Consider the following 17,873-nt stretch of genomic DNA (forward strand, 5'->3'; position numbering starts at 1 on the left):
TCAGCTGTTGTCCGGGCTATTTTTCATTGCTCGTCCGATGTCGAACTGTAGAGGGAGTAAGAACCGAATCACAGACACCGACAGGTTGAGTTTGTTGGCAGAGAACGTTAGTTACAAAATCCATTATTGCAGCCTACCGCTTGCTGTCTACTGTCTGACATTCGATCCCCCCGTCGTGTTTTGTTCTTCGGATTTGTTTCATGATTGAACATTGAAGGTATATTATCTTAAATATTTCTGAAATATACTTTTTATAATCGTGTACTGACAGAATTTCTTGTAAAATCTTTTTATCAATACTTGATGGTTAGATCAGCTCGTTATCAGTGAGTTTTGTACCTTTGCCATTCATGTGGTGATTTATTTGTATGATTGTGATAATCTACATATGCAGGGTTTAAGGAGTCACAAAGATAGCTAAAGTCATATATTTGTATCATTTTACATGAATGGTTGATAACTCGATTTGCAGCCAGAGCTGTTGGGAGTCAGCCAGTGCGCAGTACTCTGATTGGCTAACAGCGCATCGGGTCTCATTAAGGCCCTCCTTCAGTCAAAAGAACCAGATCGCAAGCGATGTAAGATCTGACCCTCGGAACCTGTTTACGTTTTACTTTCGTTGTTCTCTCGCTGCCGCAGCGGCCGTGGTTTCCGCACACCCATAGATCGCTACAGTATCAAAACGTGAGTACCTTCACCATACGCTTCTGCACCGGTGCATCTTTTGTCTCCTATAAGCACATAGCATAGGGGTATCAGACAGCCTATGTTTTCAGCCTGTAGCCTGTTACACAATGTAGCTTCATTCTTAGAAGCATTACCCTAGCAAAAGACTCGAGTTTCTTTTCTTCTGACATTTGTGTTGCTATAGATATCTGCATAACTTTTGTCTAGACTCTACGTGAATGCATTCTGTGGTTTCGGCAACCTCGGCGGCATACAATGACATTGCCCAACAAACACTATCTCCACATTTTACTGAATGGTACATTGCAACGCTATACAACCTAAGTTGTACGTGTTCTTGTGCAACAATATTGTCTGCAGAAATGTTTGACTACTTAGATCCAGTCGGAACTGGTTGGCGTCTGTTTGTTCGGCGTATGACGTGAGTAACGGAACTCTTGATATGATGGAGGAACTTGGTCGATCTCAATTTGTCTACAGGCCCTATGACGATAAATCATTAGTCAATACTTAACTCGTAAATGAATGCAAATCTGTCAGGAACATTGCGTTTCCTACACTTGTAGTTGTAAAGCTTTATATTATTAATATTATATCAAGTTAAGTAATTATTAAAAAATTCTCAACTGCTTAGCAGTCTAATGAAGGTATGCACCTTAACCACGCTAAAATATTCGATCCAGAACGTATTGATGTGTAAGCTAGAAAAGCTCTTCCTTCAAACAGTCAGAGGACCTGCAGCTGGGGTTGACCTGTTGCTCCAATGCAGCTGATCATGTAACCAGTGGCATGTTAAAGGTATTGTAGGTATGCCATGTGCCCGGAGCGCCACTGAGCAGGTTCTAATCTGACAAGTCGTAGCTTTCTCGAATATTGGGGGAATTTCTTCAGATAGTCCAACACTGTATAGAGGTCGTATCCTTGAGCGGAAAGACTCCATGTTTTGTAATTTCAGGTATGACTTGGCTCATGGGCGTCGTTTGGCCTGGGCCTCTGGGGCGACAGACCCGAATGTTTGATTTATAACTCCAGATCTCTATGTTTATTTTTTACAAAAATAATAAATTGTCATTATTGGTATCTGGTGGTAGCTAATTATCTAAGTGAAGACTTAAAGGCTATGGATATAAGAAGTTGAAAAAACTATGGTGGAGGAATATCTTAGTGCAAACCAAGAACGAGGTTATTGGGACGTAAACGGTTATGCGAACCGTTTAGACTCAACTCGATCTCCAGGGTGGGCCTACTTGGGAAACCACCTGGCCTGACTGCATTCTATAAGCCTAAACCTTGGTTTACCAAACGTTCTGATATTCAAACTCAAAATGATTTTCGAATGAGATTAAAATGTCTAATGTAGTCTACAAAAACCTAGTTAATGTTCTGTATGGGTACCTATGTCAGTGTGCAGTGTAGGGTGACCAGCTGCAAACAAACCAAACGTGGGACGAGAAGTAAGTTTGTGTAAGACAATGTAGGAGCAGGTGACCAACGCTGAAAGGTAATTCTAAAACTTTGATATTATGTCTATCTAACTGAACAAGGAACATTTGTATTCTTCCTTTTGGCTCGTAAACATTTGTACGTTTGTTTTTTTGTGACGAAGCAGAGGAGTTTACTGGCCCCATGTCTGCACAGTTTGATTGACAGCTGTCACAGCCTCTTGATGAGCGCCTTCACTGCTCTCTTCTCAGTCACGGGATGAAAGACAGACTTTTAGAAAAGCTTGGCTATGTTGTATTTGTATGATCCAAGTTGCTGCTTTTGACCTAGCTCTATTAAAGAGGTAGTGCACACTTAAATGTGATTTTTTTTTTTTTCAACCCCTAGCCAAGGCCCTTCCAAATGATTCTCTAGGAGTATCCATAAGGTGTATGAACTCCACATCCCGTACTGTAGGTCAAAGGCACTTTTATCCATAAATGCACCCCTGCGAGTGGCTCATACTTTGTTTTTCATTTCAGTATGGAATATGATTGAAAATTGCATTTAGTGTTTTGGTGTAATGCAGCCTTTGCACCGTGCTGGCTGCATTGTCTATAGTTGCGCCCCTGGCGCACATACACATACACACACATACACAGTGCAGGTACACTCAATTAAAGCCAACAGCAAATTAACAAAATATAACCTCAAATAAGAGCTACATAACAGCGACTTCACGCAGAGGCTCTGGCTTAGGGGCCCCCTGAGCTCATGGGCCCCTGGGCCTGGGCCCGGTAGGCCCGTTCGGTAATCCATCCCTGGTCACAGTCCTTTACAGTTTCACATCAAGTTCAACTCACTTATGCTTGTCACAGAGTAATTGCTGGTTCTGTTTCCATCTACTTAAATGCTCTTGAAAGGGCAAATGTTACCCCAAGGATGCTGCACTCGTCTAATGAGCGTCTTTTAGCACTGCCGTCTGTGCAAGTACGGCAATCTAGACTATTCTCATTCGTAGTTCCACGTTGGTGGAACTAGCTGCCTAGCACTACCAGAGCAGGGGTGTCCCTCTCTACCTTTTAAGAAGCTCTTGAAGACCCAACTCTTCAGAGAGCACCTCCCTTCCTAACTTGCACTTCTACTAGTACTTAACTTGCACTTACAGAAGTTACATTCCTGCACTTTTTTTTCTATTTCTTATGTAAAATAGTATTTATTGTTACACTAGCTCTCTATTGCTCGTAGCTTGAATGTTCTCTCCCTTGTATGTCGCTTTGGACAAAAGCGTCTGCTAAATGACTAAATGTAAATGTTTGCTGTGTTTGTCCCACGCGGCCTTATGTAAAGAATACTTCAGCGACACATTTAGTGTCATTGTCATTACCTCACACATGCATGTACAAATCTGCTGCTTTAGTGAGTCAGAGGACTCAGTGGTTGGTGTAAATGGTTCACTCTTTGAATGGTAAATGAGTCGTAAAACAAGCCTGATCAGAAGGCTCTGTTACGATTTATTGTATGTGCTGATATGTGTAGCATAATACTTTTTTCATTTATTGTATCACAGAGGATGAGACTGCATCGTTTCTATTTGCAATTTAAAGCGATCTAGACCCTGGCTGATATGGTACACTACTACTTTGACTAAATGCCGTGCCTGAAAGGAACAATTTTGCCCTGGGAAATGATTCATGTTTTCAATGTGAATTGAATTAATTTCAGTTTATAATTTACTACTACAGCTGTCATAACTGTGCCCTTCAGCCAGCTTGTGTTGCCAGCGTCTTGTCCCTTATGATCATATCTCTTTGAGCTCTGACCTTATAGAAATCTAGGAAGAACTGCTAAAACTGTAACCAACACAAGAGCAGAAATGGTTGGCCCACATCTACGATGGTGAGACGCAGCTTTTGGTCATTTTGTATGACTATTCAGTTGGAAGATCTCTGTAGATTCCTGACTTATAACCGCTTAAGAGACTGCATCACTGTTTTTCAATGGGTTTAACAGCACAAGGCATCAACCACATTTCTGATTGCTGTGTCAGTTTAGATTTGATCTTGCTGACCATGTGGTAGCAGTGTGTACTGACACGCATGCATCTGCTGAGGTGCTCAAATCTGATTTGTATGGCTTCCGTGTTGAAAGATTCTCTATGAGATGCTCTGCCTTTTGAAAATCGTATCCCTACACGCTCAGCAGCAGAAGTCCATTTCATGCTGAGAGTGTGGACTGGGGGGTTAGAATAGAATTGCTACCCTCCCTCCCTCTCTGGTTACCCTGGCAACTCTAGGCCAATATTTATTTGATTCAAGAGGTTCTATACTGGATGTGTGCGCTGTTGCTACGACGACAGATTAGGGGCCCTCATTTGCACATTTAAAGAGGAGCTATTATGCTCATTTTCAGTGTTCATCATTTTATTTTGGGGGTCTACTAGAAAAGATTTACCTGCTTCATCTCTATTCACCCTCTGTCTGAAACGCTCTTTTAGAGCTTCTTTGTCTTTAAGTCTTCCCTACCGATGAGCCCAGTATGCTCTGATTGGTCAGCTAGGCGGGCAATAAGGATTGTGTAACGAGATTGCATCCTTTTGTAACAAAGGAAAAGGGCTGAAAATTCCAGTCAGGTGTTTCAGGCAGCTGAGAAGAGTTGTAGAGAGAGTAATTCCTTCTGGGGTGTACTTAGGACTTTGTAACTTTGCAGACGCACACAAACAAGCTATACAACACACTACAGGATAGGGAAAAACCGGAAAGCATAATAGGCCCTGTTTAAGTAAACACTCTCTTACTAACTACACACCAGCTATAACACTGCGATCATCAGATACAGGTCTATTACAGGTCACCAGAAGCAGTCATAAGAAGATTGGCAATGCAGCCTTTGTCAACTACGCCCCAAAATTATGGAACACATTACCTATTAATATTAGGGAAGCAAACACGCTAGACACTTTCAAAAGTCAGCTTAAAATCTTTTTACCAAAGCATTTTATTAATTTTCTGTGGGGTTGATACTAACTGTAAGTTTCACTGTTTTTACTATTTCAGAAGGGTTTTATTCCTTTTATTCCTTTTATACCTTTTATACCTTTTATCATGATTTTAGTAAGTCAAGAAGCCTATCGGAACATCAGGTTCTGATACGATATTGATCATTATTTTACTCCATGTATTGCTCTTGCTGCTTGCTTTTATTGGTTTTATGTAAAGCACTTGGAACTGCAACTATTGTACAAAATGTGCTATATAAATAAAGTCTTACTTATTTACTAAGGAAATGAAACCACTGTAAATCGTAGCATTAGTCGAAGTATCCATTGAAATCAAAATCGCATGCAACTACAGTCTAATCTCTCCTTTCTTCCATCACCTGTGATTTGTCTCATAGATAATTGAATTTACCACAGTAGATTAAGACAGGGTAATGTATATTATCTACTAAATAAAGGGGCTTGTCTGTGTAGAACAGTGTTAATGATGTTGACAGCCTCTCCCCTCTTTTGTAGAGGGCCAGTTCTGAGAGTTATGGCCACTGCAATGTGCTTTGATCCTGTTCAAGGCAAATGCCTTCACTTCTCATTAGTGTAGCAGGACCTATGCAAGCTTCAGCTCTAGTAGATGGATGCATTCCTCTGTATAACAATGCAGTGCTAATGATTAGCATTCAATGAATTTAGGCTGTCAGAGTTATACAAAAAATATTGTGACGTCATTGTAAAGAATAATGTATAAAGCCTTGTATCTGTTTTGTTTTTAAAATGATGAATTAAGTGGTCTTCATTGAGAATGGCATGCCAAAATAAGATGTTATGGATGTTCTGGTCCTTATAGAAGAGCGTAAGCCAAGGCTTACTCATGCTAAACAGATGAAATGGAGGATCTGTTATTGTCAGACATGATCCTGTAACTCAGGCCTCTCCGAAAAATGATACAATGTAAACTGCATCTTCACAATCATTGCTTACATTGATCACTCTTTCTGACAATTTCTGTTTGATTTCTTAATGGTGGAGATTGTTTGCTTGTTTGAAGCTGCTTTTACTCATCCCGTGACCGATGCATGCCAAACATGTTGCATAATGCAGAAGTAATTAGCATTTAAATCACTTTCAAAATGGCCACAGAGCAGGCTGTGTAACTCTCTGCGCTGCAACCTAAAACAGCCGGAGAAGTGGTAAGCGGTTTCAGTGAGAATATGTTATTTATGATTCTTTATAAATATTAAGTGTGTTGTGTGGGGGGCCGGGGCTCGGGGGCAGACCTCGCTGTCTGTCTTGAGAGGACTTGAGGGCTGGGGTGGCATGGCCACAGTTGTGCAACACTGAACAGCGGGTCACTGTTGGCAGTGAAATGAGCCCACGGCGTGGCGCGAGGGGCAGAGCCCAGATGAATAACGAGTAGCCACTTCCAAGTTTTGTAACACCGTGAGAGCTGAGGGGAAAGCAAAAGAGAACCGGTGCTCGGCTCAGTGGAGTGAGATGCGGTTTCTGACTGTTTGTCTTTCACAGTTCATCTAAGGATATTTTCAGTCTGCGACTGAGGTGTCAGTTGTGTGCTGCTTGTATTTGCTGTGAATGAGTTGTTGCATAGGCTTTTAAAAAACGGTATCCACTTACTCGTGGAGATACGTGCTGTCACTGAAACTAAAGTGATCGCACGCTCCAGAGTTCATAAATACAATTCAGTACATACATTCAGTGATCGTACAGTAATTGGATATTGTTGTGATATTCACAACCTTAGCCATGAGAAGACTATTAATACACATGGCGTCATCCATCCAAAACAGTATTTCCCCAGGGAATCCATCCAGTTTAGCCCACTTCTTCAGGTAGCTGCATCCTCCCAGGCATATGGGATGCAAGCTTGTGTAATGGCTCCTTTTGAGAACCAGTTCCATCCAGTCGAGGTTTTGTTGTCTGGATTGAGGGGGGGGGGGGGGTTGATGAGGGGAGGGGGGGTTCGTGCGGCTCATTCCTTCTGCAGACTCGGAGCATCGTCTGGAATTTTCTTGCTTGGGCACAATCCGAGGTTGCGTAATCAAGCTCCCCAATCGGGAGAGGAGAGACAGGGGTTGGGGACTGAGGAAGATGAAGGGAGAGAGAGCGAGAGAAATGAGAATGATGGAGTCAGAAAGAGGAGGAGAGAGAGAGAGAGAGAGAGAGAGTGTGTGTGTGTGTGTGTGTGTGTGTGTGTGTGTGTGTGTGTGTGTGTGTGTAAGCAAGAGGGCGGAAGGGAGACGAGACTGTGATGGTTACAAAAGAATGGGAATAGTGGGGAGAAAAAATAGGAGAAAAGACGAATGTTTCAGTTGCTCTGTGTGTTTGTTAGGGATGACCACTGCCTCTTCTTAGTGGACAATCATCCGGTTCCTTCAGGTGCCTCAAAAAGGTCACCTGGAAAAATGGCACAAACATAAAGTGCCTGTACACAGTAACCTGGTGCCTGGTGCATGGTGCATGGAATGAGTAATGCAGCACATATGCAGCAATTCCCCCAGTCACGTGACGTGACTCGGTTAGGCGCATTCTCATCAAAATATGTCATTGCTATTGATCAAGTAACAGTGTATTGGCTGCCCTCCTTGGAGCGCTAGCCTCTATGCGTTGTGAGATGATGTTGGTTGAGGGGGTGTCTTAGCGTGTAACAAACATGTACAAAAACGAATCGCATTGCAAAAAACGTAAAAAGAACGAAAAAAAGAACATAAATGGCTTCACTGCTTAAAGCACAGTCACCTATAGATTCTGAGGCTAAAAATCGCCCTGTGTCAGCACATTTTTACTATGTTAATTGGGGTCAGGTCAACCCTGCTAGTGTGCGTGTGTGTGTGTGCGTGTGCGCTAATGACCTAAACACAGGTCAGGGGATGCAGGTGAGAGTACTCCCCGCGGGAATGTGAGACCATGTGTAATCAGACCGTTTAGCCCAATTAATCTGTTCCAGAGCTGTGTGTGTGTATGAATGTGAATGCCTTGAGTGAGTGTGAGGGATTAATCATCGCCTTGCAGGGGCTGTATGAGTCAGTCATGTTAGAAAACCCCCAGTAGTGTCCTAACATGGCTCAGCCCAGACCGAAGGAGTCCCCAACCCACAATCCTGTGCGGTGCCCGGTCTGATTTATGGCCATGCCTGAGAGGGGAGAGGCAAGGTTGGGAATTAAGGGGGGGGGGGGGGGGGGGGATGGGTAATTATGACAGGGGAAACACATAGCAGATTTGCACCTCAAGGACTCCCTGGAGAGGGAGAGGGAGAAATCCTGGAGGTGGCTCCTGAACACCAGTGCAGTTGGGTCACCTGTTTTTGGATACAGACAGTACTAGACAACGCCTTGAGCACGGACAGGCAGTACTAGACAACCTGTTTTTGGATACAGACAGTACTAGACAACGCCTTGAGCACGGACAGGCAGTACTAGACAACCTGTTTTTGGATACAGACAGTACTAGACAACGCCTTGAGCACGGACAGGCAGTACTAGACAACCTGTTTTTGGATACAGACCGTACTAGACAACGCCTTGAGCACGGACAGGGCTCGGGCAATAAGTAGAGATCCTGGCAGAAATGTTACATGACTATTTCTGGAATGCTGTTTATGAGTAGGTCCCATTGTGGATTCTCTACAATTAATCCGATTCCTTTGATTCATTTTATTATAGCCATTGAAGGTGTCACTGACTCAATGTCATTTAGGAGGTTTCCATTTCAATATACTTTATTAAAAATAGGATTAAACTACTGGTAATCCAGGAAGACCAGTGAATGAGTGTGACTGTAGACCAACAGAGGTTTCTATGCTGATGTAGCGATGTGCAGAAGAGGAGTGAACAAATGGCCTCAATGGTCTTTTGCTTGCCGTCATGGCTTCTGATATCCTGAATCACTCAGTTATGGGTGTACTGGTTCATGAGTCAGGTGTTTGGCATCAGATTGTTGTTGGCCATCATGTCTTTGTGGCAACTGGGATTGGGTCTGGGATTCCATCACACGGCCAGAGGATGGGTAGAAATGCATGGGAGTGTTGTGTGAAATGTACTGGCAACAACGGATGAGTGTACGAATGAAAAGCATAAGAACTTGTGTATGGTTGCTTTTTGAGAGTGCTTCTGTGTGGTGGTGTGGTAGAGGATGGTGAGATCACGTCTGTCTGTGCTCACTAATATCGCTGCCGAGTGCCAAATACGATTTACCTTCACACCCAAACTCAGTCCAGGTTGAGCTTTAATTCCTAATCCTTACTGCGTGTGAAAGGTTGAGGTAGCCCATTCAAGCTCAACCAAACTGACTCGCCACATGAAAAGCAATTATATGGCTACCAGATTAGTTGGCTGATCGTGCCGGTCAGATGCTTCTTTCCCAGCCCAGCCCAGCCCGGTGCAGCGCAGCGCTGATGCCCCCCTGCCCTCTCTGAACAAAGGCACAGCACGGGCAAAAAGGTTCCACCACTTCGGCTGTAGTCATCAGCTCCTTCAGTGGCCAAGCTCACTTAAATCAATCAAAACCATTATTCAGAACTTGGACTGGTGACTAATTTGCAGTCGGCCGCAGTAGCAAAGTCTGTACCAAAGCAGAAGAAAACCACTAATGCCAAATGACACTAATGCAATCTTTTCATATCTTTTCAGAACAAAAGGATATTTTTATTAATCCACATATATCAAGGGTAATAATAATGTATTAGTGGCCCTTGCGTAACACACACGTTTCAGATATGCAGCTGCTGTCGAAGGGCTTAACTTGCTGAGTCATGTGTCGTAATAAAGGTGCAACTAGATGGTGCAAGACAGAATGCCGTCACCGGCCCCATAGTCATCGGTCTCTGCCTCAGCGTGCCACCACAACAGAACCAACCAGGTCCCTCCTGTCTGTGTGTCTCTGCAGGTTAAGCCAGGCCAGCTGCTGTGTTTAAGGACCATCCTCCCAGGTTCTGGTTCGGTGCGGTTCTTGTTCCGGTTCCGTCTGCCAGGCACTCCTACACATGGCTTCATCGCTGCTCAGCCGTCAGCTGGCCCTGTCCCTTCAACATAACCTGCGCCTTAGTGCACAAGGTGAGCCCCCGCAGCCCACGAGAGACTGTCATTACGTCATTATGACCTTATGGCCAAGACTAATGTCGGTGCATTATGTTTATTGTTATATCAGTTCTTTTCATAATACACTACATTGTTCATTATGTTGTTGTCTTATTATTATTGATTTTAAATTAAGCTAACAGTTGACAAATTAATTGGTGTGTTCAATTTATTAGCATAATTAGCATTATGTTGCAGAGGTGAATTTTTATTTTCAAATTTGTATTGAGCTCCGATGAGTATGGCTATGACTGGTCAGTTGGGTATTAGCGGTATTAAAATAATGCATGAATGTTGATCAGTCATTCCCCTTTGGGAATCTCAGGAGATTCATAGGAGAATACCTTACTCCTCCTTACTCCTGCATTATGTGTATTATACCATCTAATTTAATTCATTAATGTAAGACAAATTTAAAAAATGTATGTGTAGCCTTATGCCTATGTGCAGTTGTAAATTGGCAGCGTTTCCTCTTTGGTGATTGTTCAGACGTGAGTTGGGCTGTGTTCGGTCCTAAGTTCATGTTGATCTGTTCGTCTGTTCATATTCACCTGTTGATTAATGATCAACAGTTTTCCGGTTCCATCCAGTTTTGTGCCATTTTGCCTCCATGTTGGGGAAAAGGCAATCCCTCCCTCATGCTAATAGGACGCTTATAGCACTCCGGTCAACCGGTCAAGGGTTGCTTATGTAAACCTTCTATAAACCTACCTAGGCTAACCTCATAGGACCTTCATAGCCCTGCCATTGTATATCAGAATGTTATCACAACTGCATTGTAAAGATCTGGTCTAAAATTGGTTCACTGATATTATAGTATACGATTTCCCACATCATGACATTGACATTAACAGTTATCACATTTAAACTTGTTAAATGTATTTATTTTTTTATTTTGCATGTCTCTGTTATTGTGGGAATGTAATCTTATGCACGCAACGATTTACAAAGAGTCCACAGTTACCATCCTGTATACTTAAGCTTGCTCCTACTTTTGAGTGCTTTTACTCAGAGTTATCAGTGATCTGGTAGACACAGAAACATGTTTTGATTGAGCAACCCAAACAGTGCTCAACGTAAACATCCTGTTTTGCCCAACCCAAAGCATACATCTTGCCCAGTACTTATAGTGATTACTACCTTTCCCCTCTCCCCTCCTAGGCTGCAGGTATGTCAGCAAAACAGCCACAAAGTCGGAGGTGGACTTTGAGTACGATGCTCCCTCAATGAAGACCGAAGTCCCAGGGCCAAGGTCCAATGTAAGCCACTCTGTCCCATAATTCTTTAGCATAATGTGAATTTCCCCCCAAAGTTCTGTAGCATAATGAGATGCTGTCCCAACGTCTGGCTGGCTCACCTCTGCTGTCAGCTGCTCAGACTGTAAATGAGGCATCGGCCCGGTGGATGCTCTATTTCTGGACTGTTTATCCGTTTTGTGCGGTTTGTGTAGGTGGAGCAGAGTTTTGACATGATGCCACGGTTTATCTTTGAAAAAAACATTCTGCCGTAGTGTTTTGATCAGCAGCTGATCCGAGTGCCTCAGGCATTTCAGAAAATACGTCTGTGCAAAGACTATATTTGGTCCATTGCTGGAAAGCCAAAGCGAAGTTCCCTTATCAACAGATTTGCTAGCTTGTGTTTTTTCTTATGAATGATACACAATAAATGCCAAGTGTCTGTGCTTAGCTCTTAAGTAACCTGAGTAACTCATTCCTGTATTCCCAAATGAGTGACATGATATTCTTCTTCTTTATCCTTTCACAGGAACTGCTCAAACAGCTGGGTGATATTCAGGTAAGACAAATAACATATGATGTATAACTATGATGTAATACTGATGTATTACTATGAGCTGCTTGATCGGAGACACTGTGAACCATTCTCATTTCCCTTATGGTGTCTCTCTCTCTCTACACTCACATGGTATCATAACGTCACACAACATGGCCACCTCAAATTCAACCCCCCTGATTATAGGTCAATGGTTAATAATATGAAGATGTGATGTGATATGTTGTTTTTTTTGGGGGGGGAGGGGTGGTCCTCCAATGGCAGGCATTCCCATGTCATGTGATGGCCGTATCTAGTGGGTAATGCAGCATGCCTTGCGTGGGTGGCTGAGCACAGTGAGCGTTAGCGTTAGCATTAGCATTAGCTGAAGATGCGTGTTTGAGACTCAAGGTCACCCTGATTACACGATCTCACACAGTGGGTCTGGGCATCTTCTGCACAAACCTGCGAGAATACGGATAGACCTTTGCATGCATGTCTGGATTATAAAGCTGAATGTGCAGAACCTTTTTCATGTAAAACTTCCCCCTGTAAAGAACCCCTTTGATGTAGAAGAGGTGATACATGGTTAGTCACAGCTAGCTGCCAAAAAGCTGACAGAATGAGAATCACCAGATTAGATCCGAAGGGGCTTAATAAAACTTTAACGAGCGTCTCCTTGGAGACAAACCGAAAAAACCCTAAAGGGTTCTAGAATGCAGGCTTTCTGATAGCTTGCATTTCTGACAAGGGGTAGATAATAGACTTCCTCCTCTCATTACATCACTGCAACTGCCTGGGAGACCTCTTCCGTCCCAACCACAGACCTCAATGTGGCACACCAGTGTGGCAGCTCCGCAGGAAGACCTTCACCATGTTACACGACTCCATGACCCAGTGAATTGTGTAACCCTCTGAACACGACCTGCCTGCATGTTTGCAGATGGTGCTACATTTCTTTGCAACGTGAAATTCACCTTACCAGGCTTCCAGGCTTCTAAAGGAGTATGGAATGACTTCCGATGCTTGTCCTGAGACGTTTTTCTATTGAGCTCTCTGCTGATAACTGATTGGTGCATATGGGCATAACTACTGTCTAACTGTTACCCATGACTACTGTCTGACCGTTACCCATGACTACTGTCTGACCGTTACCCATGACTACTGTCTGACCGTTACCCATGACTACTGTCCGACCGTTACCCATGACTACTGTCAGACTGTTACCCATGACTACTGTCTGACCGTTACCCATGACTACTGTCTGACCGTTACCCATGACTACTGTCTGACCGTTACCCATGACTACTGTCTGACCGTTACCCATGACTACTGTCTGAACGTTACCCATGACTACTGTCTGACCGTTACCCATGACTACTGTCTGAACGTTACCCATGACTACTGTCTGAACGTTACCCATGACTACTGTCTGACCGTTACCCATGACGGGCGGGGAGTGAGACTATAATCATGAATAATTAGTTGTTGAACTTGACAAGTTCACTTGACAAGGGGGTCTGTCTATTGATCACCTTGTTGTGTCAAATAACCATTTCTTACATAATTGCAAATGTAAGATGTAACTATTAGCCATATATGCAATTTATGCAGTCTGGTCAATAGATTGTTAAACCATAAAAAGCATGAATCCACTGCTAATCCTGCCATCAACCCTCGACGCTTAGCGAAACCATGATGTGCAGCACCTAATTTCAGTGCGTGCTCTTCATAGTGCCCTTTTGTATGTGAGCGAGACAGGATTCCTCTCAGGCGGTCCATCTGTTGAGTGCAATGCTGGTTCACGTGTGTTGATGCTGCTCTTGGAAGATGCCCAGAGCGCTCTGCTCTGCTCTGCTCTGAAGTCCGACCCCCCTCAGCCGACCCAGGAGCTTGATGGCTTGTGACAGGCGGGCTCGAAGGTTCCTCCTGCCGATCGGTTCCTCGCGCTCCTCTTGCTTTCCTCCTGCCCTCGTTACATAAGCGCCTCCCCCACCCCCCTCCAGTCATAATAGGGGGAGCAGAAATGCATTATGCATAAATCTCCTCATTAGGAGAACCAGAATCGGGGCTATGAACGGAAATCTTTTCTATGCGTGCGGCAGAAATGTGAGACAAACAGGAAAAGGTTGAAAGATGAAGATGTTTGTTGTTGTTGTGTGTGTGTGTGTGTGTGTGTGTGTGTGTGTGTGTGTGTGTGTGTGTGTGTTTTTTGATTGTGTGTGTGTGTGTGTGTGTGTGTGTGTGTGTGTGTGTGTGTGTGTGTGTGTGTGTGTGTGGGAGCTCTGGTCACTAGGCAAGCCTCAGCGTAGCGATTTGCCATGCTACACATGATCCATTCATCTCTGGCAGTAGCTGGCGATTGTGACTTTGGTGCCTGGCGAGCGAATGGGTGGTGAATAGCAGGCAGGCTTTGGTCTTTCTGCCTGAGTTACGCACTGACTTAGACTGGTGCTTTGTACTTAACATGGCAGGGGGTGGGAGCGCCTTGAGACGTTACAGAATGGTTCCAGAGTGTTGCAGTGTAGACTCGTGCCCTCAGGAAATGGGATTGTTTCCTTATTCCTTCCATTTAATTGAATTTGATGGAGGCTGGCTCATAGTGCTATGCTCGCACGTAAGACTAGCATTCTGAGCTGCACGATTGGGTGTAAATATCGGGCGCTTCATAAATAAACTGGTTTTGAATTGATCTTTGGTTGACTGCTGTATTGCATCATACCTTTTACATTTACTTCTACTCCATGATTGACTAAGAGGCTTTCATTCTTTTTTCCATTCTCCATAAAATGGACGGGGAAAAGATTAGACACAGGCAAATGTTTAAATGTTCTATGAAAATTAACCTGGTTATCCAACAGGCCCCTAGTGAGCATGCTCTGTGGTATATTTAATATGCTGGTTTCATTTTCCATAATGTAATTTCACTGAAGCCACTGAATTACCGAAAGCCTTTTTTTTTAAAATATATATATATATATATATAAATTTGCAACCGTGGCTTTTACCAAGATTAATTCGTCCTATAAAATGTGCTGCTGAAACCCGATGTGCAGTGGAGGCCAGAGAGGCGCCGACTCTGGAGTAGATCCTCCCCGGATCAGGGCCACGTCTGCGCCAGAGTCGGCTCTGACAGTCAGTCATACCTGCGCCCCGCTGTGCGGCATTAGCCCCAGTGATTAGCATTAGCATGCAAGTCACACACTAATCATAATTCTGCTCATGAAGAAAAAGGAGAGTGACGGAGAAACCTGGATTATATGTGGACGTTCTCCGTGTTTGGGTCCCGCATGACTGAGATCCCGTTGTACCTCTGTGTGCTTCTGCAGAACGTGGGAGCGGTGCACTTCTTCTGCAACTATGACGAGAGCCGTGGGAACTACCTGGTGGACGTGGATGGGAATCGCATGCTGGATGTCTACACCCAGATCTCCTCCATCCCCATTGGTGCGTTGGCATGAGCCTCACACACACCAACCTAATCCAAGACAAACAAACAAACACACACACATAGGGCTGAAACACACCAAACACGTTTTTAAAACGGCAGACGCTTCAAAAACATCTTGGCAAAGTGCGGCTAGGAAGCGGAGCTGCGTGCGCAACCTGCCTGGGCCGAGTGTGACATTGATGAGCGGTGTGCCTCCGCGCCTTGCGCTGGAAAGTTGAGAATAGTTCAACTTTTAAGCGCATCTAAAAAACGCTACAAAGACGCAACGCGTGGCTGAGAAAAGGCGCACGCGGAAGGCGCGCCGTACCATAGGAAACAATGGTTTTGTTAGCGTCACGTTTTTAGAAACGCGTTTGGTGTGTTTCAGCCCATAGACTACACATGTCCTCTCCTTGCGCACACACAACATAAATGGTCTCAGCGTAAGTGTTGTACGTCTGTGTGTGTGTGTGTGTGTGTGTGAGAGATGTGCCAACATCAGATAAACAGGCATCCCCAGTAGAGAGTGCAACCTGAAGGGCAGTACAATAGCATCACACATCATTAAATCACTCTGGAGCCCATTACTTCCCCCTCGAGTGCAAGAGAAACAGTCCTGGCCTGTCCTCAGCCTCATAGTTTCATACGAGTGCCACTAATTATTCCTCTCCACTCTGTCTGTGCAAGACTTTATGCGCGTGAATGTAACAGCATTAGCACCCGCTGAGCTAATCAACATATCAAATCCTTGGGACGCTTTTCTTTTTTTTTTGCTCAAGATGAGCTTGAAGTATTAAATGTAAGTGACACTAGAGGTGGTTATGTAGCGCAGGGCTCAGTGGTGTCCTGTGAGTTTGGACCTGTTGTGCTTTTGGGCATTTCCAGTGGTCAGCTTAGCCTGTCCTTGGACCCGGACACAGATCTGCTTTTCAGAAAAGGACAGAATGGCTGTGTGAGGAAAAAGAGCAGAAGGGCAGCTGGTTAGCAAGGCCACACTAATGCTGAAAGGCTGTGTGTGTGTGTGTGTGTGTGTGTGTGTGTGTGTGTGTGTGTGTGTGTGTGTGTGTGTGTGTGTCAGTCACAGTCTGTGTGTGTACCTCACACACACACACACACACACACAAATACACACACAGTCAGTCAGTCAGTCAGTCAATGCCTTTCCTTTCCTAGGCTGACACAGGGGACCTGAGGTGACTCAGGAGGGCTTAAATGACCAATCACCCCTGCCAGACTGTCTCTGCCCGTCTGCGTTGTCTCGCTCCGCAGACTGGAGGCGCCCTCCGGCACTGACAAGGCGTGGGCAGCTAATGAAGTTTTATTCAGTCAGATCTCATATTCATCCACACTAGTATTTAACACAGTCCTATCTGCCACAACTGCCACGGCCCCACGCCACACCGCTCGCATGTCGGAGCAGTAGCAGGATGTGCTACGTGTGTGTGTGTGTGGATGTGTCTGCAGTGTGCATATGCATGTCTGTGTGTGTGTGGATGTGTCTGCATTGTGCATATGCATCACTGTGTGTGTGTGTGTCTGTGTGGATGTGTCTGCAGTGTGCATATGCATGTCTGTGTGTGTGTGGATGTGTCTGCAGTGTGCATATGCATGTGTGTGTGTGTGTGTGTGTGTGTGTGTGGCTGTGTCTGCAGTGTGCATATGCATGTCTGTGTGTGTGTGGATGTGTCTGCATTGTGCATATGCATCACTGTGTGCCTGTGTGTGTGTGGATGTGTCTGCAGTGTGCATATGCATGTCTGTGTGTGTGTGTGTGTGTGTGTGTGTGTGTGTGTGTGTGTGTGTGTGTGTGTGTGGATGTGTCTGAAGTGTGCATATGCATGTGTGTGTGTGTGTGTGTGTGTGTGGATGTGTCTGCAGTGTGCATATGCATGTCTGTGTGTGTGTGTGTGTGTGTGTGTGTGTGGCGTAAATAACACAGGCTGATCTTCTCAAAAATCCAGTTGTTGATGTGTGAAGAGTCTTCAAGCACAGGAGCAACTGCACAGTGTGTGTGTGTGTGTGTGTGTGTGTGTGTGTGTGTGTGTGTGTGTGTGTGTGTTGTGGGGTGAAGACTAAAGGAATGTTTGACAGTGGCCGGTTCCCCTCCCCCATCTCCTCGCTGCAGTGCAACACTGCGACACTGTCATGCTTACTCAAGCTTAGTAGAATGGAGCCTAGCGTGTTGATACACTCACACACACACACAAACCCACGTTAACACACTATACATCCATACACACACACACACACACACACTGTACACCCATACACACACACACACACTATACACCCATACACACAACACAACACTGCATGTTGCGTGTTCAGCATAAGCGAACACTCTTTCCAGTTGAGAGAGAACGGTCCAAACCTTGCAGGCAATCCTGTTGTGTGTGTGACTGTGTGTGTGTGTGTGTGTTAGTGGTCTGGAGCAGGGTGATAAAGCCATGTGAAGGGAATCTCTCTGTCTGCATCCAGCAGC

At 44.5% G+C, this 17,873-nt stretch overlaps 1 protein-coding gene across 4 annotated transcripts in view; it reads left to right on the forward strand.

Moving 5' to 3' along the window:
- The first annotated feature begins 40 nt into the window (after positions 1–40).
- The window catches only part of abat (4-aminobutyrate aminotransferase), a 28,609-nt gene continuing 10,776 nt past the window's right edge, over positions 41–17,873 (forward strand). Inside the window, exons 1-6 of one of the 4 annotated variants that reach the window (XM_031565814.2) lie at positions 41–217; positions 473–684; positions 10,001–10,167; positions 11,353–11,450; positions 11,956–11,985; positions 15,291–15,408. In XM_031565814.2, coding sequence (XP_031421674.1) covers positions 10,098–10,167; positions 11,353–11,450; positions 11,956–11,985; positions 15,291–15,408 — 316 coding nt within the window. In that variant the 5' untranslated portion in view covers positions 41–217; positions 473–684; positions 10,001–10,097. Of the gene's footprint in view, positions 685–10,000; positions 10,168–11,352; positions 11,451–11,955; positions 11,986–15,290; positions 15,409–17,873 lie in introns of all 4 variants that reach the window. The other 3 variants (XM_031565815.2, XM_012827221.3, XM_012827222.3) reach the window with 3 other exon arrangements.

The sequence above is a fragment of the Clupea harengus genome, chromosome 1, assembly GCF_900700415.2.
Source record: "Clupea harengus chromosome 1, Ch_v2.0.2, whole genome shotgun sequence".
NCBI lineage: Eukaryota > Metazoa > Chordata > Actinopteri > Clupeiformes > Clupeidae > Clupea > Clupea harengus.